The sequence below is a fragment of the Lissotriton helveticus genome, chromosome 12 (assembly GCF_964261635.1).
Source record: "Lissotriton helveticus chromosome 12, aLisHel1.1, whole genome shotgun sequence".
In the NCBI taxonomy this organism is placed as follows: domain Eukaryota; kingdom Metazoa; phylum Chordata; class Amphibia; order Caudata; family Salamandridae; genus Lissotriton; species Lissotriton helveticus.
In genome coordinates this window covers 894,370,238-894,396,415 of record NC_136073.1, presented here as the reverse complement: position 1 = coordinate 894,396,415, position 26,178 = coordinate 894,370,238, and the positions used below count along the sequence as shown (strand labels likewise).

At 46.4% G+C, this 26,178-nt stretch overlaps 1 protein-coding gene across 1 annotated transcript in view; it reads right to left on the bottom strand.

The window, feature by feature from the left end:
- The window catches only part of LOC144798760 (polyamine-transporting ATPase 13A3-like), a 376,171-nt gene that overhangs the window by 35,777 nt on the left and 314,216 nt on the right, over positions 1-26,178 (bottom strand). Inside the window, exons 27-31 of the mRNA XM_078669780.1 lie at positions 24,378-24,450; positions 16,659-16,836; positions 4,593-4,813; positions 4,342-4,430; positions 2,967-3,047 (exon numbers count right to left, since the gene is read on the bottom strand). Coding sequence (XP_078525906.1) covers positions 2,967-3,047; positions 4,342-4,430; positions 4,593-4,813; positions 16,659-16,836; positions 24,378-24,450 — 642 coding nt within the window. The remainder of the gene's footprint in view (positions 1-2,966; positions 3,048-4,341; positions 4,431-4,592; positions 4,814-16,658; positions 16,837-24,377; positions 24,451-26,178) is intronic.

Here is a 26,178-nt window from a genome sequence, read left to right as displayed (position 1 = left end):
GCGCCTAAGGGCCACCGACGTGGCAATCATTCTGCCCAGTGAGTCGGTGGTATCCAGTCCACATCTTATTGTGAATTTGGCTGCTTCACTCCCATCCGCCACTAACTGGGAGAGAATGGCCAGGGCCTCCTCTGGTCACTAAGGCAGCACCTGCGCAACCGTATCCCATATGGTGTGGGAATAACAGCCCAAGAGGCACGCGGCACTCTCAGACCGCAGCACCAAGCTGGAGGAACAGAACATGCGCCTCCAAGATGATCCAGCTTCTTGGATTCCCGGTCTGGAGCAGAAGAAGGGAATGCACCCTTTGAAGAAGAGGATTGGAGCACTAAGCTCTCGGGGGAAGGGTGTTGGGTGAGGAAAACTGGGTCGCCTGGGGCCAGGCGATGGCTATGGGTAATCGTCCGTTTTGTAGGGGCCCCTGTGCTGGGCTTGGATAGGTGCCCAGTAGGACATCAGTGAGGGCTTCGTTGAAATGCAGAAGAGGTTCCGAGGAGGATGCTGCAGGCTGAAGCACCTTTGTCAGGAGGTTAGTCCTGACTGCCACTGAAGGAATCTCAAAGGCCAAGACCTTGGCCGCCCTTCGCACCACTACAGCGTAGGATGCTCCCTCCTCCGTAGCCACGGTAGGGGGAGAAAGCATACCAAGGTCTGGAGAAGTGTCCAGACCACTGCCGTCCTCTCTCCAGTTTGGTTGTTCTAGCTGGTGTGCTAAAGGGTCCAGCGACCCCTCCTAGTCCTCATCACCACCTTCTGGGCGGTAGTGAACAGGGAGGAACCGGGGAACAAAAGTACCCTCCGAAGTCAGCGCTGGCCGGGGTCACAACTGGCACCTGGGGCGTCGTCACCGGGATCGGCACTGGTGAAGGGTGAGTAAGACCGACCGGCGTCGATCCGTATCCAGGCCTGGATCCACGGAGGCCTGCCGTAGGAGGCCGGAGCTGCCTGCATCGAAGACCCAGGTCCCCGACCGGCTTCGCAAAACACTGAAGGTGCGCCGGCGGAGTCAGGGTGCCTAAAGACGAGGTCAAGGGCCTCGTAGAACTTGCAAATTTGGCCAGAGGACGCTCCGGCTCGTGGAAACTGAGGAATGCGCTGAGTCGTCCCTGAAGTTGGCACCGGAGATGTAGCCTTTGAGCAACGATGCTCCGAGTCCCGCGTCGTGTCAGCCGTCCGACGGGCAGAAGGCGAAGAGTGCCGGTGCTTCTTTGCCTTCTTTTTCTTGGACTTACCTGAAGCCTTAGAGCGCAAGAAGGTGTGGGGGCTCCACGAGCGGTCTCAAGCCCTTCCTCTTGAATGAGACCGGGAACAATGCAGAGCCGATTGCCGGGCCTCCAATAACTTTCGGGACCGCTCCCGCAAAGACTTTAGATTCATGGCCTGGCAGTCAAAACACAACTTCGGGTTGTGGTCGCACTCCAGACACCAAAGACACACGAGGTGCAGATCTGGCACAGACATCAGTTTGTGACAGGAGTCGCAAGGCTTAAACCCGGTCCAGCATTGGGACATCCCTCGCGCACCAGGAGACTATGGAGTTGAAAAGAAGTAAACAAAACGTCCCAAAAGGTTAGTCCTAAAATGACTTAAGGGGTAGCTCTCTCTGGATCTGCGGTAGGCTGGCACGGATAAAGAATGGACATCAGCATGCAGAGGCGATCTATGTAACGTCATACCGGAGACCACAACGCCGGACGCAGAGTCGACCGACACTACATACTGACGTGCAGGGGTACTGCTAAGAAAAAATTCTCATGATTCAGACTGACGCCTGGGGGTAATTCTAAGGTAAGGAATCTATGACTAACAGTCTCTGCCAGATATGCTCTTGTGCAGATGTAAAAGCCAAGAGCTAACCACCTATCGGCCTTTTTCAAATGGCCTGCTGCCACCCACAGCTATTGTTTATCTGTAAGCGTTCTCAGTATTCTCCCTTTTTACTTTCAGGTTTTATTCCCCTGCGGTTATTGCAAAGTTCACTGGGAGGCATCCTAGTTTGGAGTAGTTGAAATAGGAAAAAAGAAAAAAAACTGAATCTCTGTCACAACGCCCCATCAGACAAATTTGACTGGGAGTGGGCACACCCCCATACCAAAGCCTTGCCACATGTCCAGCACCCCCCTCTCCCCACCCCCCAGCTCCCAGTGAGGTCAGACACTGTGCCACAGGGCAAGGACCTTCTGACAGAACCACATGCAGGCAGGGTGTGATAGCCTTCGTCCTCCACTCCACAGCTGAAGCTAAATGAAGTCCATTGCCTACCTGGGAAGGCCCACTTGATGATCATTCAGGGCCAAGTCCCCAGCCCCTCCACCCTCCAGAATCCCAAAACCTGCGCTCCGTAAGTCTCCAAAGACTGGAAATGAATCCTGCCTCCCCTACGTCCTGGAGCAGCAAGGGCTGGCAACAGCAAATTGCTTAGGAAGGAGCAGCAGAGGTCTGCAGGTGGCCACATGCACAGCATAAAGCAGGGGCAGTCCTTTTTCTAAAGCTTAGATTCTCCAGTTCTGAAAAGCTCTGGCGCACACACTGCACAAATCGGAGCTCACCGATGGAAGGAAGGGGAAATATTTCATTTGCAGAGCATCCCCTGATTTATCTTTTGACAGAGGGTATTAATAAATCATCTATCCAATGAAATGATAGGACAAATGTAAGCGTATAACAGCGAATGGTTCAGACATCAGTTTTCTTCCGCATTATATGTCACTGCCTACTTAGTTTCTTTTTTAATTGTACTTAGAATCTTTCACTGGACAAAGTCTGGTTCGATTCATCCTATCGTTACTTCTCAGATTTCTAAAGCATGCTGTTTCTAGCGCATGAAAGTGTAAATCAAGAGGTATTAAAAAGAGGCCAGTAAAACACCCACAAACCCCCGCCCACCTACAAACCCCCTACATTAACAGAATATCCAAAATAACAAGTACAGCAGTAGTGGGATGTGAGAAGACCTTTGCGCTTACCTCCAGGAATGCAGACAGTACAATATTAGCAAAGACCAACACCAGCAGGGTGAACCTCCATTCAAAGGGGATACACACGAGCTGCAGAGAAAAGAAAAAAGAAACCATAAAAGATTACAAAACCTCTTCTGGACAGAAACAAGACACTGGGCCACAACATGGTGGGTGACATACACTGTAGTCTGGTGGGAACATTAGCAGAATGAAGCTGTTTGGCTGGAGGAACTAAACATATCTGAAATGGGTCACTAAGTGGATTATGTTCTTTTTCGTAGGTAGGCTGCCTGAAGAACTAGCAGTCTTTCAGGTTTGTCCTCAGACAAGATCGAAAGAAAGTTTTGACAGACTGTTGCTTGGCACAAACCAGAGTTTCAGAAGGGTTTGTATGGTGTTAATTTTGCCTGTCCCTCAAAAGACTGCTAACTTTCCATGAGCAGCGCACTGGACGACCCTTAAAACAGTTCGCAGTCATATCCTTTCAGCAGACTCGGGGGCCTGCGGTAGAATAAAATGCAAAGACACGCACTGTGTCTCCTAAGCATGTCTAAGATGAGTGTTAGGGTGTTTCCTCTTCTCTTCTGGTTCTGCAATGGAAGCACACACATCTGGGCTTGAACGTACCAGAACTGGCTGTATCACTCTAGGATGCACAAAGGATGAAGCAAATATCTTGAGCAGGGAGCAGACACTATTTTCCAAGAGTTTTTCTAGGTGCAAGCATAACCTGATTGTACCTCATTTCCTTTTCTTTGGATCTGGGACACAGTTATAGTACCTTTGAGTTTGGATCTAGAGAGGGTGTGGAGCTGGTCCTTTTTTCAATTACAGGGTGTCCTGAACGAAGGATCCAGCTCCACCCGGTCTCTTAGGGGTGCATGAAGGCTGCTGGCTATTATCAGCTAGTCTTTAAGCTGGGTGCAGACCCTGCTGTTGAATGATCTTGGAGGGTAGAGTCCGGTTTAGTATTACGGCGCTGAGCTGACGTGTGTGGTCTGGAATCAGATTGCAGCCTGAGCCTGGGCTCTTCAGACAAAGTAGAGAAACTGTGTATCGTGTAGTGGGAGTGTGTATTTTGCTTCTACTGAAATGCCATTGGCACAAGGCAAAGGGATAATCGTAACAGTGTCTAGAGGCGTCATACATAGATACGCTTGCAGAGATTTCCTGCTATGACTCTCTTAGCATTGCTAGGGACCAGCTACACAGCAAGCCATGCAATGCCACAGTCTTGCCCTGGACCATGATGCACAGCTTGGCCGTTGTGCCTAGTTCCCCTTGTGGACAGCTTACAGAGCAGGTCAGCGCTGTGAATGCAGAGCGTTATAAAGTATAAAGCAATTCTTCCACGTGACAATTTACAAACTCCAGCCCTTACCTCAAAGCGCTCTTCGATGGCCGGGATGGGATACATCATTATGAGGATCATGAAGCCACTGATGATGCTAACCGAAGCCACAAAGGGATCTGGAAGAATAGCATTACAAGAGGGAATTTCAACCAAGATTTTCTGCAGACAACATGGTGTGGCAAGAGCAACTCGTCAGCAAAGATAGCATTGCACATCCCCCTGCAGACATACATGTTCAGACTATACATACTAACAGCATAAAGCAAGGGTCCACTTACAGTTGGTGTGGGTGGGCTGTCTGAAGGGCTTGCCCTTGGTGAAGACCAGTGCCACAATCAGATACTGGAAGCATGACACATAGAAGAGGGTGGTGTTTTCTATACTGATGACGTTGTGCTCTTCCTCCTTGACCATTAATTCACTTTCATGGTGATAAGAAGTCTCATTCTCCTCCAAACGGCTTGTGCTGTGCGTACTGTTTACCATCTGATTACACAAGCTGGAGGGCGGCAATCAAGAAAGATGTGAAACAGTTAGAACGCACAAAGTCCTTGTCAACAGTACGCTGCCACGTACGCATCCCTTGCATCCCAAACCAACAGCACCTTCATGCTAACAACCCTCGATAACCTCAAGCCCGTTCCTAACGGGCCACGGTTCTCCAATACGTCAGCTTAGCTTATCAAATAAAATTTCATATCCACAAGTTCCAATAGCGAAGGAAACAAAAACACAGTTGAAATACCCGATCTGTAGAGCATGCAAACTTGATTGAACCCATAAATAACTTGATAGGAGGTAGGGATACGCGTGGTATGTTGAACACGAACGAGTACCTAGAAGACGCAGCTCCTATATTCCCGACCTGACCTACCACACAATTCAAATCATTCATGAAGTTCAACTAAACATAATGTAGGCAGAGCTCTATTTTATCACAATATGTACATTTTAAAATGCTATTTCAAGTTAATCCGGCCAAAGTGCAGCAGTTCTAAGAAGCAGGTGGAAAAATTTCTCCCATAAAGAGGCAACAGATCAAGTCAGTGACATCCCCATTGAGGATTAAAATTAGCAAAATTCTTAAAAAGCTAAAGATAAAACTAACGGGCAAAAACATCTCAGTACTCCACGCGCTGCTAATGAAATGATGAGATTGCAAATGGCTGATAAAAATGAATATATGCAGAGTTGATAACCCAGATATACTGATAACAGAGTTCAGATGATCTACATGTAAAGATGACACCCGCAAAAGCATATTTCCACAAAGTGACACAGGTCAGAGAAGAGCTACACGGTCCAGTTACTTCATAAATCTTCCATAATTAGCACTAGGCATACACAGCCCACAGATGGCAGTATTACAAGGTAACTCGAGGTGGTGGAGGTGCCCACAGCACATGTGCTAAGGGCCTGTCAAACCCAGAGTAGCTATTGGAATAACGCACAGCACAAAATGGAATCCATCAGGAATCAGAATCTCTTTTGGCTCTTCTACCTGACCGAGTATCATGCAGCAGGATAAGCATTGAGTAAGGCGAGGTGCCATCGCCAGCAGAGGCCAAACAATGCACCTTAAAAAACTGAAAATAACAGGAGTACCTTGATTACAAGGACTGGTTGGAAGAAATCTTTGAATGGCATCCTTGGAAAGGATAATATACTGACTAAGACAAGGAGACTACTTATATTGACATACTGGGGCCACTTGCAGATGCATCGGAAGAAGAGGCCCATAAAGGAAGAGCAACAGACACAACCTTGAACCAGTACAGAGTGGAAATCGCAGACGAGATTCCTTTAGTGGGATTGTATACAATGGCTCACCTTCCATCCGCTCTTCCTGTTCAGAATACCTCAGCATAATACCGATAACATCCGTAAACAACACCACAGAGCACTTTGTATGTGTGGTCTGTGCAATTCACCAATAGGAACCTGTTGGTCAGGAAGGAGCGGGCCCAGCTTGGAACCTTCTCATAGCATTTCAAGTGCCTGAAATTGTCCCCGATGGTTGACTGTCAAAGGCCTGAGAAAACCTTGTCCAAAATGCAGATCATGTCATCCAATGAGGCAGTTTTACAGCTGAAATCTGGTATAAATCCGGACTGATGTTTGGCCAGAGGTGTTCTTTAAACAGTAAATTAATTATTCCCTTTTATGTATCACTTGTTTGCGTTACATACAACGCTCTGATACCCTTACGTGTCGTGTCATGTTCACGCTATATAAACCTCCTAAAATAGATATTAGTTGGCTGGCAGCTGCTTCTTTGAAAGCTCTCCCTAGCCACAGCAGATGGGATAGCAGAGGATAATTTTATGCTTAGTAGGGTAGAGTCTACGGTGTTCGATTAAAGGATGGTTTGGGCTTCCTTCCGTGGAATCTAAAAGAACCACGATGAAGGGAGGCATTAATCAAATTGTACAAAGTGTCCTCAAAGATTGAAAGTTGGCGTTGTTATATGTTGGCTGGTATTGCAGAAAGATTGAGGTTTTTATTTCTGTTATGGACAGAGCCAGATCTTGTATGGTGATGGGAGAGGAGTGCCATGAATGAAAGATTGTTTGAAGAGACCGATTAGAGGGGCGTTCACACTGAAGCCATTTGTTATCAGTTGGATTTTCTGTGTGAAGCTTGTGAGAAATTCTTTGAATTTTTCCTTTGCTTGGGATTGAAAATTGTTTGATGTGCCAGAATTACTGTCCAAGCGGCATTGGGAGAGGATATTGCTCCTGAATGCAGTCAAATTTACAGAGAGGATGTGCCAACCTTGTATTCTTTTCTTCATTTCATGAACGTGGACAGTAGCGGAGTGTGTTTCCTATTTCCCCATTCACTTTCTTCTTTCCTGAGCATATTTCTTGCTTTCGTTAGGAGTTAGAAGAACCCTGGTTGGATGTGTTTTATACATGAAATTTTGAGTTGGGGTGCAAGGGTCTAAGCAGTAGCCGTTATGTTTTTCTCGTAAACACAAGTACAATCTTCATAGCTCCTATGTGTGGGCTGAGATGCCGAAACATAGGCATGAAATTCTGTGAAAAGCAGAAGTTAGTTTTCTCAGTGCGCAGGAGACTTTTGGGTTTAAAAGGCTAGAAATGTATTGTTAAGGGAGAGCATGCAGAGCAGAGGTTTTATCCATGTTCTGGCAGTTGCGGTGTGTGGTCTGTCATCAATAATGCCACTTCAGATCTTGAAGTAATGTTATCAATGATCTCACAGGACATGTCATGAATGATGTAATGCATGAGGTCATAAGCAGTGCGTGGCAAAGGCGCAAGTTATAATTACTTTAGGGCACACTATCTAGTTACTTAAGATAACTATAACTGGCGAAGATCAGTGGTTTTGTTTGTTTAAAACAATTTGTTTTAACTGACATGTTCATCCTACTATAAGGTCCCTTTAACCTTAGTTCTTTTCAGTGAATTTCTTAGACTGTTTTTATTTAATGCAGTGTTGAGTCTGCCTCTATCTGCAAGGTCATCACCGACCTTTTGCCTTTGCCCTCTGCTTTTTGCTGAATTTGTTTTTGTTGGCTTTAGGACTCTGCACTCTACCACTGCTAACCAGTGCTAAAGTACTTGTGCTCTCTGCTCAAAACATGGCAACATTGAATCTACTAATAAGACCATAGTAGAGTGCACTACATATGCTCAGTGCCTATATAATACGTACTACAGTTGTGCCTCCAGCACCGATTGTGCCATCCACTTAGGTTGCCCTATAAATAGGTTTCGGGTCTGCTATTGCAGAGCATGTGTGTGCAGTTCTAACCCGCCATGTCAACCTTGCAAAATAAACCTTTTGCCAGGCCCAAACTTAACTTTTTAATAAATATAAGTCCATCCCTAAGATAGGCCCTTGACAGCCCAAGGGCAGAGTGTGGTGTATTTAAAAAGTTGAACATATACTTTAAAGTTTTACATGTCCGGGTAATGACAAATTCTTATATTTGTTTTTCACTACTGCAAGGCCTATCTCTTGTATACGCCAACATTGGAGTTGTCTTATTACATTTTATAAGTGTAATTTCAAAATGGGAAGAGTTAAATGGTTCATGTTTGGTGACTCTGGAATCTAATCCTAATTCCTTTACGGGTTCTCCTCAGGACAAAGGCTGGGTGAGTTCTGATGTACTACTTAGAGAAACCAGTTTCTTGCTGCTTGGGGCGTTGTTTGAAGAACGGATAAAGAGGTCTTAGTACCTCTCAGAGGATGCAAGGCTATTTGGACCTTGGAACTTTACTCAACTAGGTTTCTCAAAGCCGGTACAAGAGACGGCGATCCTCTAAAGTGACTGTGACCATATCTTTCTTGGTCACAACATAAAGGAATTAGGGGTTTGAAACTCGTAGAACATCACCCACGGAGTTTCTTAGCACAACGGACATCAAAATGGAGGACTGCAAGTTGTAGGATAACGTAATGACTTTTCAAGCCCATATCACATTTTCCTAGGACCCCACCTTTGTGTACCAAGAGCGTTGGTTGTAATTTCATCACTCTGGCGTTCTAAATGATAGGACTGGTGAATTTGGTCATATGTAGCAGTGGTCACATCCCAGAAACAGATACTCTGTTTTTAGTTGATGAAGGTAAACAAGCGCTTCTCTTGGAGGGAGTAAGCATGGATAGGCTGTAGAATGCCATGAAACTCGCTGAAACCCCCTCGAACAGCTGCATTCTGGACTGGTGTGTGTAGTCTGGCAGATAACATCATGGGATTTTTTTTCCCCCCGAGGCCTGCTGTACGAATTTAAGGTGCACATACTGCCAACAGCGATTCAAGGTGACCTCTGACTGCTGAAATTTGGGGGAGGGGGGGGGACAGTAGGTGGGGGATGGGGTCCTCCGGGTCTTTTGAGATACTGGGAGGGAGCTGCACTTCCTTCCTCTCCTCTTTAATCTGCTAAATCAGACCCAGGGGGACGGGGTCCCCGGAACCTCAGGGAGGCTTAGAGAAAATAGCTGTGCACCCCTACCCCTTTAAATTACCGTTGGCCACAAGGGATGGGCTCCAGGTGCCTGAGGGAGGCTCGGCGAAGAGGGCATGCACCCCTCCCCGCCCACTATGGGCGGCTTAAAGGTGAAGGGTATCCCTTCCCTGCCCCCCCCCTCTCCCTATATGTGTTAATTTTTAAAAAAAATTGAAGACAGGGAACTGAGTCTAGAGTCCTAAATTGGCTGCTGCCACATCCTTGTAGATGCAGTGGCAGTTAATGTGGTTTTATAATAAGATCTCTTAGCTCCACGTGTATATATTTTGAACCTTAATTTCCCTAAAACTACTAAACTGAATTACACCAAATCACGAAAAGCTCAATTTCTGGGCCAAGATCTAGCTTTCTGCCAAATTGGGTGTAATTTTGTTAAGCAGTTTGTGGCATCACGGTTCAGTTCACTTTTCCTATTTTCATGGGATTAACCCCCACGTGGGATTGCCTATGTAGGAATGAACACACCTTAGAGAAATGCATTTATTTATTTGTGAGTGCTTGGTTAATCCCAAACATTGGCTAATTTATTCAACAATTCAGGCATTTATGATTAAATCGCACCCTTTATTCTACTTCCTTGCATAGTTCATTGCATATGTACAGGAAACGGCAGCGACTAGGGTACATGCTATCTTCAAATGTATATGACCACATTCCTTGGAGAATGAATATGCTACTTACCAGTATGCATCTGTTCTTGGCATGTAGGGCTGCTGACATTCATATCTATAGCATAGATCGCCGCCTAGTGTTGGGTCAGGATGATTGCACATTGTTGTCCTGGAAGAGTCTTCGAAGTATCACGAGATAGGTGGCTCCTCCCCTGGACTACAGTGCGCATGGGCATCGACTCCATCCTTAGATTGTTTTTAGCCATTGTGGCAAAGATGGAGTGTAATAGTGTAAGCGATGGCCATGCCCAAGAGTAAATGTAAGAAAAAGTCTGCAACCGCTACGAGCGCCGGGGAGGAGGGCGGGCGATATGAATGTCAGCAGCCCTACATGCCAAGAGCAGATGCATACTGGTAAGTAGCATATTCAGTTCGAGGCATGTGGGCTGCTGAATTCATATCTATAGCATAGAATACATAGCAGTCCCTCCATTAACGGCGGCCGCCCGTGCCAGTTGCAGTAGTCTGAAAAAATGTTTTAAGAACAGCCTGTCCTACAGCGGCCTGCTGCTTGGAGTGCACATCTACACAGTAGTGTTTATTAAACGTATGTGGTGTAGACCATGTGGCTACTCTACAAATGTCTTCCAAAGGAGTATTACCTAGGAACGCCATGGAGGCCCCCAACTTACGTGTGGAGTGGGCCCTAGGGGGGGACCGTTAAAGTGCGCTTAGCTTTGTGGTAGCAAATCTGAATACACTTAACGATCCACCTGGCTATTCCTGCTTTGGAAATGGGGTTGCCTTTGTGCTGGGCTGAGAAGGCAACAAAGAGCTGTTGTGTCTTTCTAAAATCTTTCGTTCTGTCAATGTAGTACATTAACGCCCTTTTGACATCAAGCGTGTGGAGCATTCTTTCCGCTCCTGTTTCAGGGTTTGGAAAGAATGCGGGCAGTTCGATGGTTTGATTGACATGAAACTGCGAAACCACCTTAGGAAGAAACATAGGGTAAGTGCGCAGCACCACCCTGTTAGAGTGAATTTGTATAAATGGCTCTTGGACCGTGAGCGCCTGTAGCTCACTAACGCGTCGTAGAGACGTGATGGCAATGAGAAAAGCCACTTTCCATGTCAAGAACTGAATCTCACATGAATGTAGAGGCTCAAACGGGGGACCCATCAACCTGGTGAGGACCACATTGAGGTTCCACGCAGGAGCTGGCGGGGTCTTGGGGGGGATGACCCGTTTCAGCCCTTCTAGGAATGCTTTAATGGCAGGCACCCTGAAGATAGAGAGATGCTGCCTGTTCTGAAGATAAGCCGCTATGGCGGACAAGTGTATCCGAATGGAAGCATATGCCAGATGGCATTTGTAAAGATGTAACAAATAGCAGATGATATTAGGAATGGATGCATCTAGCGGGTTGATATTGTGGTCTGTACAGTAAATGACAAACCGCTTCCATTTTGCTGCATAGCAATCTCGGGTAGTGGGCTTTCTTGCCTCCCGGATTATGTCCATGCATTCAGGAGGTAGATTAAGGTAGCCAAACTCTAAGACTTCAGGAGCCAGATCGCCAGGTTGAGCTGTTGCGGATCTGGGTGCTGAATGTCGCCATGGTTCTGCGTCAAGAGCCTGGGTGTGAGGTGCAGCCTTTGATGCGGTACCACGGAGAGTTCTAGAAACGTGGTGTACCATGGTTGGCGTGCCCACGTTGGAGCAACCAGGATGAGAGTCATCGAGTGTTGCTTTAGCTTTCTTGCCACCAGCGGTATGAGAGGTGCTGGGGGAAAAGCGTACGCAAATCTGCCTGACCAGTTCATCCATATCGCATTGCCCTGCGACTGTGGATGAGGGAACCTGGGGGCAAAGCTTTGGCATTTTGTGTTTTCCCTTGTGGCAAACAGGTCTATCTCTGGATGACCCCACTGCTGGAAGTACGGGTGGAGTACTGATGGGTGTATCTCCCACTCGTGCATCTGGTGGCTGTACCTGCTGAGCAGATCCGCCATCTGATTGTCCTTGCCCGGAAGGTGTTCCGCCATGAGGAAGATGTTCCTCTGAATGGCCCACTTCCACATGCTCTGAGCCAGCTGAGACAACTGTGGAGAGTGTGTACCTCCCTGCTTTTGGATGTAGTACATGGCTGTCATGTTTTCCGTCCGGATCAACACGACTTTGTTGCACAGATGTACTTTGAAGGACTTGAGCGCCATGAAGATTGAAATCAGCTCTAGGTAGTTGATGTGCATCTTCTTTTGCTGCGTCGTCCATAGTCCCTACAACGTGTAGTGGAGCACATGAGCTCCCCATCCCTGGAGAGATGCGTCCGTCGTCAGGATAATGTGTGGCACAGGCTCTTGGAACGGTCGGCCCTTGCAAAGGTTGTGTGGATTCCACCAATGCAGAGAGTTGTATGCCCGACAGGTCACCAACACTAGGTCTTTCAACTGTCCTTGAGCCTGAGTCCACTGATGTGCCAAGCATTCTTGGAGCGGACGCATATGCAACCGTGCGTGCGGGACTATGAAGATGCAGGAGGCCATCATGCCTATCAACTGCATGAACACTCTTGCAGGAAGTGAGTGTTGTGGTCTGAACTTTTGGATGAGCGACTGGATGTTGCCTATCCTCACTGCGTTTGGCTGAGCCGTGGCCGCCAGAGTGTCTATCGTCGCGCCCAAATACTGCCGCACATGGGCTGGCTGAAGGTGCGACTTCGGATAGTTTAGTGAAAACCCCAGACTGTGAAGAATGTGAATAGTGTGGGACATGTCGGCTGCGCACTGCTGGGCTGACTTTGCTTGAACCAGCCAGTCGTCCAGATAAGGGTAGACATGGACGTTCTGTCTCCTGAGGTGCGCCGCCACTGTCGCCAGACATTTGGTGAACACTCTGGGGGCTGTGGTCACTCCGAAAGGAAGGACCTTGAATTGGTAATGCCTGTTCTGGATGGTGAACCTGAGGTATTTCCTGTGGGAAGGATGGAGCGGGATGTGAAAGTAAGCATCCTTGAGGTCTAAGGTTGCGAGGAAGTCTCCCTGGTTTAGTAATGGAAGAACCTGCTGCAGTGTTAGCATATGGAAGTGTTCTGAGAGAATGTACTGGTTCAGGGGCCGTAGGTCCAGAATAGGTCTGAGTGTCCCGTCCTTTTTTGGGATTAAGAAGTACAGGGAATACACCCCTGTGCCTTCTTCCTCCACTGGCACAAGCTCTATTGCGCCTTTTTGCAGCATCGCAAGAACCTCCTGCTGCAATAAGTGCAAATGCTCTGCTGACATAGGACGGTGTTTTGGGGGTATGTTGGGTGGAGTGGATGTCAGCTCCAAACAATAGCCGAACTGGATAAGTTTCCTGACCCACCTGTCTGTGGTGATGGACTTCCAGACTGGCAGGAACTGCTGTAGTCTCCCCCCGACAGGTGTTGGATGGTCGGGGGGCAGTGACAGGGAATCACTGTTTGTTGGTGGCAGAGGAACGGGAACTGTTGTTGCCTCTGCCTCTGCCCTTGGAGCGGTTTCCCCGATATCCTCCTCTACTCTGCTTTGTGTACGAGGATTGCGCCCCACCTTTATTGAACTGTGTCTGCTGTGACATTTGGCCTCTGTTAACACCTCGATTGCCTGAGCGACAAAAAGTGTTCCCTCGAAACTGTTGGGACTGGAGAGCCCCCATGGACTTGGCAGTCTCAGTATCTTTCTTAATTTTTTCCAGGGTGGTATCCACCTCTGGACCAAATAACCTGTCTGGGTTCACCGGCTGGTTGAGGATAGTAGTCTGCATCTCTGGCTTGAACCCTGAGATTTGGAGCCATGCTTGACGCCTCAACATCACGCTAGTGTTGATTGCCCTTGCCGCTGTGTCCGCAACGTCTAGTGCACACTTTATAGCAGCGTTGGAAATGAGCTTTCCCTCCTGGACAAGCATCTCAGCTCCCTCCTTACACTGATCAGGTAGGTGTTGCAACAGGGTCTCTAGGGTGTCATAGTGTGCCCTGTCGTATCTGGCCAATAGCGCCTGCGTGTTTGAGATACGCCAGATGTTGGCCGCCTGAGCTGCTACTCTCTTCCCTGATGCCTCCAGCACTTTTGACTCTGTCTGGGGGAGGAGCTTCACCCGTGGTTTGCGAGTTCGCCCGTTTGCGGGCATTGGAGACCACCAAAGAGTCCAAAGGCAACTGGCCCTTTATGTAGGTTGGATCGCCAGGCGCTGGTTCGTATTTCTTTTCAATTCGAGGGTTAACAACCCTTGACCTCGTGGGTTCTTTGAAAATGTCCGCAGCATGCCTAAGGACCCCTTTTAGCATTGGAAGAGTCTTGACAGTTTTTTCTGCAGTGGAGAAAGTGTCAAAAAGGAAGTCAGCCTCCACAGGGTCAGCATGCATTTCAACATCATGGTTTTTAGCTGCCCTCTCAAGCAAAGCATGAAATGCCGTAGAATCCTCAGTGGGAGAAGTCTTGACGTTGTACACCTGAGGGTCATGGACTGCATGCTGACCCCCTTGATCACCTGCCTCCACCCACGAGTCCTGTTGCTCATCAGGCTCTGTGTTGGTAGGAAAATTGTACTCCTCATCCTGCTCCCCTCCATCCTCCCCATCAGAATAAGTGGGTGAGGGTGTTGCACCTCTTAGAGTCTGTGGAACTAATGGCTCAACCAAGACTGGTGTTTCTGGTGCAGGCTTTTTGCGCTTTAGGGGAATTGTGAATGACTCCAAGGGCTTCGATGCTGTAATTTTCCTCTTGTAAAGCGTAAGCTTTCCGGTGTCGGCATCGATGAAATGCTCCGACTGCTCCTCCAAAGAGTGTTGTCGATGCTTCAAACTCCCAGCTGGGTGAATTGGCGCCGACAATACCGAGTCTTTGGGCACCGACCGCGGTGCAAAGGCCTTCGGCGCCACCTTAGGCGGTAACGTGAAGAGGATTGGCGTCGAAGTTTTTTGCGTCGGGACAGCTGGCTTTGGGGCGGAAGGTGTTTTCGGTTCCGACGCAGAAGCCTGGTCTTTAAGTCGCTTAAGAGAGTCCGAGACCTGCTTCGTAAAGGAAGCGGATGGTTTCGTCGACCCGACCGATGACCTGGGTCCGCCCCCAGGGGAAGACCCGAGCGCCCATGCCTTCTGTTTCTCCGATCGAGGAGCAGGAGCATCCTTCACTGGTGCGCTACGATCTTTGTCCACGGCCTCAGACGTCGACGGCTTCGGAGCGGCAGCCTTGACCTTTGGCGTCGGGATCCCAGACTTCGGCTCTGCGCCCTTGACGGCCTTGTCCGACGCAGTCACGACAGCCTTCTTGGATTTCGGCTCGACTGCCTTGCTCGAAACCGATTCGACGGCCTTCTTTGAGCTTGGCTCCTTGACCACCTTTGGCACCGTGGCTGGCTCGATAGCCTTCTTTGGCTTTGAGGTCTCCGAAGACGACGGCATCGATGGGGTAGCAGACGTCTTCGGGTTCGATGGCGCCTCGGCCATCTTAGTCTTTGTCGACACTGTTGGTTTCAGTTTCGGTTTCGACAATGGCGGCTCCGCTGAAGTGTCCGTAGCCGGGCCGGAAGGCGGGGCCGTGGATTTTGGTGTAAGGTCTTGGGTAAGGCCATGTGGCGATCCCTCGACCTGAGCCTTTGTAAGAGTACGAACGGGGTATAGCTCTTCCTCCGAGCTATCCTCCATGGCCCCATAGGCCTCGTCATCGTCCCCTACCTCGTCGATGACTTCCTCCACGGCTTGGCTTTCGGCGTCCACTTCATAGTCGGACTCGACGACCACCGATGGAGGTGAAATCTGCAGTTGATCCTCTTGCTCGTCCGCTTCTGCGTCGACGAAGATGTCCACCGGTGCCGGAGCCGATCGCCGGGCCTCGAGTCGCGCTACGCGCCGAAGCTTGATCGTTTTCTTAGAACGAAACCTGTAACAGGCCATACAATTGGCCTCGTCGTGGTCCGGCGACAGGCATTTGTTTCAGACTGGGTGGACATCGATGTGTGGGTACTTGGATCGGGACACTTCTTGAACGGACTCCGTTCCATGCCGTCGAAAGTCTTGCTGCGTCGACTGGGCCTCGATCCCCGAAGAGTCACACGACCCCCCCGGATATCCGACTCGAAGAGTTGGAAGAAGTCGGGCACCGAGCGCAAACAATACCGACGGTTAGAAGAAGGCCTTTTGGCCTCGAAAGTAGTTTTATATCGATTCCGAACAGGAGTTCACGAAATCACATCCGAACCCAATGGCGGAAAAAAACAATCTAAGGATGGAGTCGATGCCCATGCGCACTGTAGTCCAGGGGAGGAGCCACCTATCTCGTGATACTTCGAAGACTCTTCCAGGACAACAATGTGCAATCATCCGGACCCAACACTAGGCGGCGATCTATGCTATAGATATGAATTCAGCAGCCCACATGCCTCGAACCTATATTTAAGAGGGTATTTATTTTCCTTCTTTTGCTATAATTTGTCTTATCTCTCCAAAGGTTTCAAAGAGGCTACAATGGTTGCACTGTGAAAGGATTACTGCTGTTGAGAGGGTGTAGCATAGGTAGGTGTACAAGTAGGCTTATTTGGGTTTCAATTAAGCATAAAAAAGAAACCAACACCATTTTGTGAGCAGAACATCAGGTCACAATTTGCATCCAGTGGACACCTCAAGCTTGATAGGTTAATCTGCTGAAGAAACCAATCAACCTCCCATAGATCTTTCCTTCGCCCTAGGCGCTAGGAATCGCAGCCTCTCACCTGGTCTCTGAAGTCCATCTCGTGTACCAGGGCTGTTCTTGGACCAGCAGGAAGGCAGTCAATTGGAAGGTAAGGGACAGCAGGATCTGTGTGATAACGGACAGGAGAAGCTGGGCAGAAACCAGGCTAGTAGGTGGCCGCTGGGGAACCAGCTCTTTCCAAGATCGATTCAAACTCACTACAGGGAAGACAAAAAAAAAAAGGTTAAATGTGTCAAGCGTTCACCACCTGACGTATGACCTGGTAATGTTAGTGTAGAGAAATAACAGAGGTCCTAGGTGCTAAATAAAAAAATATATTATTGACACTCAAGGACTATTCCATTCTATGGACAGCTAAACGACCACAGTATGTTCAAAGAAGCAGCCTGCCTGCAGGAAAGCAGGTTCTGATGGAAGCGGTTTCCCCTCTGCATCCATGCCTAACACATGCAGGGGCCAAAACGCTTCATATATGCTATCAATGTGCCTAGTTGTGCTGCTTGTGTACCAGGTCCTGCACAACTATCAATAGAAGTGAAATCACCCAAGTACACAAATGGTGCCACCCAATCTGATCTCTTCAGATCCTTGAATTTTCCAGGCCAGTAGTGTCAGAAGGGCCGCAGAGAGCCAGTGAACAGGCAATAAAGAATCAACATTGGGAACACAGTATCCATCCGAACCAATGTTCCCAAAGATATGTAACTTGTCTTCTAGTGGACACTGTTCCTTTTTCAGATTTTCAACCTTAGAAAAATTACCAAACATCATCTAAAAAATCTGAGTGGAGGTGCATTGGATAGGCAAAAGAAAAGATGCCACCCACGCACATTCTTGACCATTATTCGTTTATACAAGGCATCTAACCTTACTGGCATTTGTAGCAAGACAATATTTGAAAAAGCAGCTGACAAGGGATGTAACCTACTCACCCTCTTAATTTATGATCTCATCTCCAAATAAAAACAGTTCTAAGAGTAGGGCAGTTGATATAACTCTGCAAGGTTTTATAAAGTGAGAGGAAACAACTAAGACAATAGCAAACTCCATCAGTCTTAAATGTCAGAAGAAAGCCCCTGTACACCAATTAAGTAACCACGAGGATTTCAGAGAGAGGTGGTCTATCAGGTATCTTCAGACGCCAAGCGCTACAAAATAACCTTGGACACTTGCAAAAGGTTCCTTTGGAAACCAGAAAACAGTATGTAAAGCGGTCCCTGATCTAACATATACAGATGACTGGGACTCATCTGGCTTCCACCACAAAACTGGGGTCCTCAGAGGTTATATCCAGCAAACAAAGGCTGGACATAATCCTCATGCTGAGAAACTGGACAGCTGGGTACCAGATTCTTTTGAGTCAGTCTGGACCCCCCAGGATCATTGTCATCTGAAACAATAAATGTGTTAAGGACCATTTATATAATTTGTAAAGTCACAAAAGCACAAAAGAGTCTATTTCTAGGGGGCATACACTCAATCCCACAGAGCACTTCGCCTTGAAAATACCCTACAGCATAACAACAGGAACTTAACATGCTGGTGCTCCATGAAGATCAACCTGCAAATACCATGAATCTTAAAATGGTTGCGACACATCAGGATAAAAGCTCAAACTGAATGAAAAGGACTAAAACCTGCTGAGATCATCCACGCAAATGTCTTTCTCTGCCAACTGAGCAGGATAAACAGGGACACCAAATGGGATTTCCTAGTGCCAGGGCATCATTGCTGACGTGATCAACTTCACAATGTCGACTTCCCAACAATCAAAATGAAAAAAATAATTAAAGCAGCCCGACAGTTGTTTCACTCTTATTAGAGCTTGCCAGATAAATATAGCTTAGGGTCTTGGCCTAGAAAACTACACAGGGTACCAGACTTCCTTTTTGCATAATTTATGCCGCACTACAAGTCTGAAAGGGTACTGTATATTTATAAATAATGATAAAATATGTACATATGTATATATACACACACATATATATATTGTACAAAAGGTACATTTACACACGTTTGCAGCCTATACAAAAGCTAAAAATGACCCAATTTCACTTATTTTCATTTTAAAAAGACGGCCATAACAAATAACGAGTCATTCAAAAGAAAAGTTGATCACAGAGAAGTGTTCCCAAGCTTATTTTTTTTTATAAAGGAAAGTGAATGGCAACAAGTTTAGCCAAGAGGCTGCATTGCGGAGCAAAGGAAGAAGAGTCGCTGTGCCTTTAAGGGACTCTCAGTGAAGCCTGTATCCGATCATGGTACACATGTCGCAGCAAGGAAAGATCATTTTTCTGGGAAATAAGAGGATTCAAGTCCTCTCGTCCGAGAAGGTGGGAGGATGGTGTATGTCTCTGCTGAAGATTCACCCAAAGAGAACCTGGAATACAGGTAGATAGATTTTCCTTTTCTTCCCGGGTATGCTAATCATAGGTCAAAAGCACTGAATAGAATAGCAAGCCCATCCCACAAACAAAGCGGACAAGAAAGAAACAACTTCAAGAATCACCTGAAAAGGTTCCACAAAGAAGACTGTGCCACTTGAGTGTTTGCTCTGGAGTCTGAATCCAAATAGTAGTGTCTTGTGAATGTGCATACTGATCTCCAGGTTGCGGCTTTACAAAGCTCTGAAATGGGAGCATTTCTCAGAAGGGCCAAAGTAGCAGCTTTCCCTCTTGTGGAATGTGCTGTAGGTTTACTAGGGAGTGGCTGTTCTTCTAACTGGTCTGAAAGTAATACACAATATACTGTCCATCTAGGAATGGATTATTTTGTTGAAGGTAGACCTGTCTTTACAGGACCGTAATTTATGAAGAGATGATCGGACTACTTATTTCTTTTTTTTTCCCCAGGTAGAATTTTAAGATTCTTTTTACACCCAGCAAATGTTGAGATCTCTCTGCTGAGTCGAGTGACATGGAAAAAAAGATGTAGGCAAGGAGATTGCCTGGTTTATATGAAAAGCAGAAACTACCTTAGGAAGGAAACTGAGGCGGGTTCCCAACGCTACTTTATGCTGTGGAACACCATGAAGGATTCTGTAAAACATGGGTATCCAACCTTTTATGTACTGAGAGCTACTTATGTTCAATCAAACGCATTTGGAGCTAGTAATATTATTAGTGTTGTATCATCCCATTTTTGTTATATGTGCATTAATTCACCGAAGCTAAAGCTGTCTAATTTAATAAGCTGGGCTGCACACAGGCGAGCTACTCAGAGGTAGCTGGAGAGCTACAGAAGCTCACGAGCTACTGGTTGGGGACTCCTGCGAGTGTAGCACACAAGGCCTGAATTTCACTAACTCCACAAGTAGAGGCGACGGCTCCTAAAAAGGCAGTATGTTGTAATGATGGGTTCAAAGGGGGGTCCGATTAATTTAGACAGTACAATGTTAAGCTCCCAAGGCGGAGGAGACTTAATGGAAGGAAATACCTCACTAATACTTTCTAAAAAATTGTTACTTCTGGGTATTCTAAAGAGGAAGGTTTGTGAAGGAGATATTGTTTAGGCAGTAATTGCCACACAATGTACTATAAGAGATTACAGTTGTTGGCCAGACCTTGCAAGATGAAGCGAATAAGGAAATGCCACATCTTCAACATCGTGGTTGTTGTGAATGCACCCCACGCAGAACCTTTTCCACTTGAAGACATGGGATGTCCTTGTGGAAGGCCATTTAGCTTCCCGCAGAATATTCATACAGTCCTGTGGCAGACCTAGATGTCCATTATGCAGGAATTCAGGTGCGAGTCCGCTATACTCAATGACGGAAGACCGAGGTATAGGATCTGGCACCCAACCTTGTAGGAGATCCTGTCTGCACAGCAGACTCCGGTGTGGAGGTTTGGATAGGTATAGGAGGCCTGAGAACCACCACTGACGGGGTCATTCTGGTGCTATCAATCATTCTGGTCGTTGACTGATCTAGTTAGATCAGGACAATTGGAATTAGAAATAGTGTGTAAAGCAATTTTTTTGATCAATCTTTCAAAGGGACATTCCCTTTCAGCCCTGGTTGGTAGAATCAGGAGGCGTAATCTGGGAAACCTTTGTTTCTTATGTCTGTGAATCAGTCTATTTGTGGGTAAGCCCAATCTTGAAAACAAATTGGTAAGACTTCAGTTGTGGTTTTCTCGAAGTATGCGACTGTTGGAGTCTGCTTCCAGGATTTGGATGCCTGGCAGGCGAGTAGCCGTGATGCTCAAATTTCTTATCAGCATTTTCCATACGGCTTGAGAATCTAGAGACCGTGATCTGGAAAGAGTCCCTGCAGCAACAGTATCCAAGATTGCACAGAGATAGTGTTCCCTTTGTACTGGGTATGTCGTGAATTCGGAGACCCAGATGGGATACGGTTTTGAGGAATATTTAAAAATGGTCCAAAGTCTCCTCTGAAGATGCAACTTTTATTAACCAAGTGTCCATATAAGGGTCGACCATGATCTGTTTGCCTCCTTAGGTGTGCTACGGAGAAAGACATACACTTTGCGTATGTTCGACCAAGATCTGTTTGCCTCCTTAGGTGTGCTACGGAGAAAGACATACACTTTGCGTATGTTCGACCAAGATCTTTTGTCCTCCTTAGATGTGCTACGAAGATAAACATACACTTTGCATATGTTTGACTGTATGACTTTGTATTAGAAATGTTCAGTATCGATTATAAAACAAAGAAATTCCCAATGTTTCTTTATTATCGGAATGTGAAAAAAGCATCTTGATGGTCTACTGTAAACATCCAGTTCCCTTGATGGAATTGGGGATGGGGGCAATGTAAGCACCCTGAATATTTCTTTTGTTTCTATATTTGTTCAGTGTCCGGAGATCGAGAGTGACTCCAGTCTTCTTTGGGTCCCTTTTTCCAACCCAGAAAGCATCTGAAAGAAATCCTGAATCTTTTTGGTAACAAGAAACCTTCTCTACCAACCACATTTTTGTGTTGCAAGAAGTTTACTTAATATGCAGCAAATATTGTTCATTAGCAGAAGTTTTGCTTGGTGGTATCGATGGATGAGAGGATTTGAATTGGACAGAATAACCATTCTGAACAATATTCAAAACCTAATTGTATTATTAGGAGCCACTTTTGTAGATGATGATTGACTATTCTTCCTCCCACAAAGTGAATGACCGAGCAGAATGAAATCCTTATTTGTCAAGAGGTTTTCCTGCTGCCGCTGGTTATTGCTGGATTCCTGGATCTCTGAAGGGTTTACGGGGGTGGTAAGGATGACTCGGGTGTTGATGTTGTAACCATTGATGAGTTTGAGCCCTCTGTGGTAAAACAAAAAAAAAACAGTTGGGGGATTTGTACCTCCTCCTGTCTTGCTTTTTCTTCGCAAGATCCACAGATTATAGTTTCTCCATCTGAGACTTCATGCGAGTCACCCAGTCATTTGCATGAGCCCCGAAGAGAGAATTGCCTGAGAAAGGTAAACTCAGGATCTGTTGCTGTGCTTCGGGCTTAAATCCAGCAAGTTTAAGCCATGAGGTTCAGCTCATGCGGATAACGTGGCAGTATCCAGTTGCCGCCAGGTCAGCAGCGTCCGCTGCAGCATCAATGATCTGGTGGAGACCAGCATGTCATTGTTAAGGACCTCTCAGAAGTGTCACATTCGGTAGCTTGTCACCAAATTCTTATATAGAATCACAGCGTGATCTATCATATCTTCCCAAAAAGCACAGTGGTATTGGCAGCTTTCATAGCCGACATCAATGTTCCATAACTTTTCCTGCCAATAAAGTCTGTCCATCTTCTTCCAATCTTGGTCCGGCAGGATTGAGAAACTGTGTGGGACTTTTTTTGATGCAGAAACTATGACGGATTCTGGAGGAGGATCTACTCTCAGGAAAAGACGGTCCCGATCAGGTGGCTTGTATTTTTTTTTAAAGTCTGGATGGTACAGACCTGGAGGCAGGTGTAAGAAACACCTGCATAGCAGGTTCGGGCAACCTAAGAACCTGAGGAAGAATAGGTTTGGATGCCATCTTCAGCTGTAAGGTCTCAAATTAAACCTTTTGTAGTAGTTGGAGTGCGCATTGGGATGGCTAATCTACCCACTCCTCTAACCAGAATCTTGTAAAAAAGAAAAGTGGTGTGATCGTCAACTGGTGAGACCCTTATTGGAAGTTAGTCGGTCAGTTGGTGAATAATCTGTCAGACTATACGAGTAGCAGTACGTGTCGAGGAAAAAGAATGTCCTCTGTCACAAGAACGTGACATTCAACTGGATCATCTACTGGACCATTTGACTCAGAAATTAGATGTAGATGTCCAAGATAATCTTGTAGATCTCCCTGTGTGACAAGTGTTCTTTCGGGGTGAGTTTCTGCGAAGAAGAATAAGTGCAAGACAACTCAAGAGTCCAAGATGACAGGAACTTCTCTTCTGTACGTTCGTGAGCCACAGCACCGAAATGAGGGTCAACGTCGAAGGTGACTTTGCTCTCCAGATCGATTGAGATTTTATGGCATGTGGCTTGCTTTTAATGTTGATTTTAGGATTAACAGTGGTTTTGAAGGTGAAGGCTGTTTTGTCAGCAACCACCCAGCTTTATTCAACATGAGTGTAGTCTCGACAGCAGCTTTAACAGCATACCTGTCAGCGGCGAGCAAGTGGGTAAGTTACCAGACTTTGACATCATGCTCCTCAACGTCAATTAGGAGCACTGCCTCTTCGCCTGATGACTTTTCTTCCAGAGTCTTCCACTTGGAGAGCCCTTGGAGTGGGAAGAAGGGACTCTTGTGGAAGAAAGACCTTCCCTATGGCCCTTAGATGACCTGGCAAGCAGCTCTCGTCTTCTTTTTTGCGGTCTCTGCAGCCTGATGTTCTGTGTCTCTAAGTGTTCTTCTGGAGAACTTCTGTCATTGGCTTCAGGTTTCCGGAAGATGATCCTCAAGAAGAAAGACAGTACAGACTATGAGGGTCTGCTTGGGCCTTTTTCTTCCCACAACCAGAGCACTTCGCAAAAAGTAAAGGACTCTTGACAGGAAAATGAGGTATTTCTAGTCCGGACAATGGCTAAATATACTGCATGTCTTTTAAGGTGTCTAGTGAAATATAAAAGTAGAGGTTTTGGAATGGTTTGCAATGGAATTAAAGGCAAAAGGCAGCGTTCAGTGCCCCAGGATCCTGTCTGAAGGAGCCAGATAAATGAACTGACCTGAGTGCCACCTGTGAGGCATGATGGGATGCTGGGTGCTTGGTAAGGCCCTCATTGGCACTATGCCCGTTCTTCCTATGCTTTGCACTGCAGCCTATTGGTTAACATCGCCCTTCAATCCCTTTCCTTTTAACAAAGGTATGTGGAAGATTTTCCAGACTTCTGTTTAGGGTTCTAATTTTGCTTAATTCTGCTTTTTTTCTTTTTAAATGAAAATTAAATGAAATTGTCATTTTTATTAGGCTGCAAACAGATGTAATTGTACCTTTGTACAAAGTGTATTTTATCGGTTTATGTTTTTTCAAAGATTCCTGCAGGTGGGTGGGACTATTTAGTGCTCATGACTAGTGACGAGAATCCCCTGGAAGAGAACTAGTTCTTCTACTGGATACCTCTAACCACAGATTACTCGTCGTTAGAATAGATCCCAAAGCAGTAGCTCCCAAAGGCAATCATTTGCAAACTCCATTAGCTTGATCCATATGTTAATGTTTACAGTTACATTTTACTGTAATTGTTGATCTTTTTACAAGCCTGGAACTGCAATGTCTATTGTCATTAAGTGGACTTACTTGTGAAGGCCAAAGACAGGATAATCACCACGTCGATGAAGAGGTACTGCACATCCCCAAGGTTGCCTGGAATCTGAAAAATCAACAAGTCGCATCAAACAAGAGTCTCTCGCTAAATTCAGATCCTCCATCATGGCCACCAGAATCACAACTGTGTGCCTTCTTAACAGGCCTCGGTCCTGAACTGGGTCCCAAGAGACCTTCAAGACGGAGTTCAGCTGCTCGCCCGTGAGCTCCCTTAATGAGCATTCAGTGCCACTCTTGGCTCCCAAGAATAAACGCCACTCAAGCCTCTAGACTGTTCTGCAGCACCGTCCAAACAGATCCTGACTCCAGAGAGTCCAGCGGGCATCTGGGCAGATGCCGCCTCCAGAGGGCACTACAGAAGGTACCTCCCAAGCACTCTTCATTATTATTCAATGTCTCCTCTGCCCTTTCTATGTTCCCAATGAACAGTCAATGTCTCTAATGGCTTCAAAATGCTTTCCCTGACTGGATGGCATTATATGGCTCTCTCTGGTCTATCACAACTCCCTGCATTTCCCCATCTCCACAATGTTCTCATCAGCCAGCTCAATAGCACTACTTGAATCTAAATGTTTCTAGTTGCTGTTCAGGGACTTCCTATTGGTCACAATAGTCTAGTGGCTTCTCAGCATTCAATGCACGTGCCCTTCAGACACACCTTCGGAACGTGCTGACCAAACAGAGAATAAACAACCTCCTACCACAGCAAAATCCAGCGGGCAGAGAGAACCTTTCACTGTTTCTAACAGTTCCAGACTGCTCCCTACATTTCCAGAGTGTGCAAAGGGTGCAACTTCATAGAATTATCTTCCTAGCCCTGCAAACTTGCAGAGAGAAGCTTTAACAATTTTAAACAGTACAAAAGCCCCCCTACATGTTTCCAGAGTGTGCAAAGGGTGTAACTTTATACAGTACATTCACAGTGCAACATTCACAAGTACACCAATATGAATAGTACACTAAACAATGACGTAACTATGAATGCTACACTCAGTCACACAAAGCCCAACAAATCTTTCCAGAGGCTTCGGCTAGTGCAGCTCAACGAATAGCAGAAACAATCCCAAAATGTTTAATGCAATTTGCCAAACTGTCCATCTAGTACAGCTTCATACATAGTGCACAAGCTCCCATGATGCTCCAGGCTCTTTCAGAAGGTACCGTGGGTATACTAAAAGAGTGCTCACTACACGCTTCCAGAGAGGAGCTTGGTGCAAAGGAAAAACAACTGCAAAGTGTTTATGGCATCTCTTCAGAACACAGCGGGTGTAGCTTCAAGAACACCACATCAACAGTGCTCTGTGCAGCACTTTTGAAAGCGTAGTGAGCGTAGCTTGGTGAATATTAAAACCCCCTCACAATTCTCAACGACAATCAGATAGTACAGCACTACGCAAAGCAAAAACAATGCCACAATGCTCAATGCATTTTTTCAAAACAACTAGTGAGAACAGCTTTATGAATAGTTATAATTACTTGTAAAGTGCACTTCTACCTCTGCATGGTACCACCTCACTTTGAGTCTAAGCACTCTTTGAATTTGGTTCTAGGATTTTCATCGACCAGTTGCTGCACACAAAATCACAACATTGTTCAAGACATTTTTTGAGAACGTAGAAATTAGAATAAGTTCATAAATTGTGTACACAATTCCAGTACACAACAGAGCTGTACAGGAACCAACCGGATTCACATTCAGTCCACTGCATCATTGAAAGGAAAGGCTGCGGTGCCAATCCTATAATCATGACCCCATTAGGAGTCTCCTACTAAG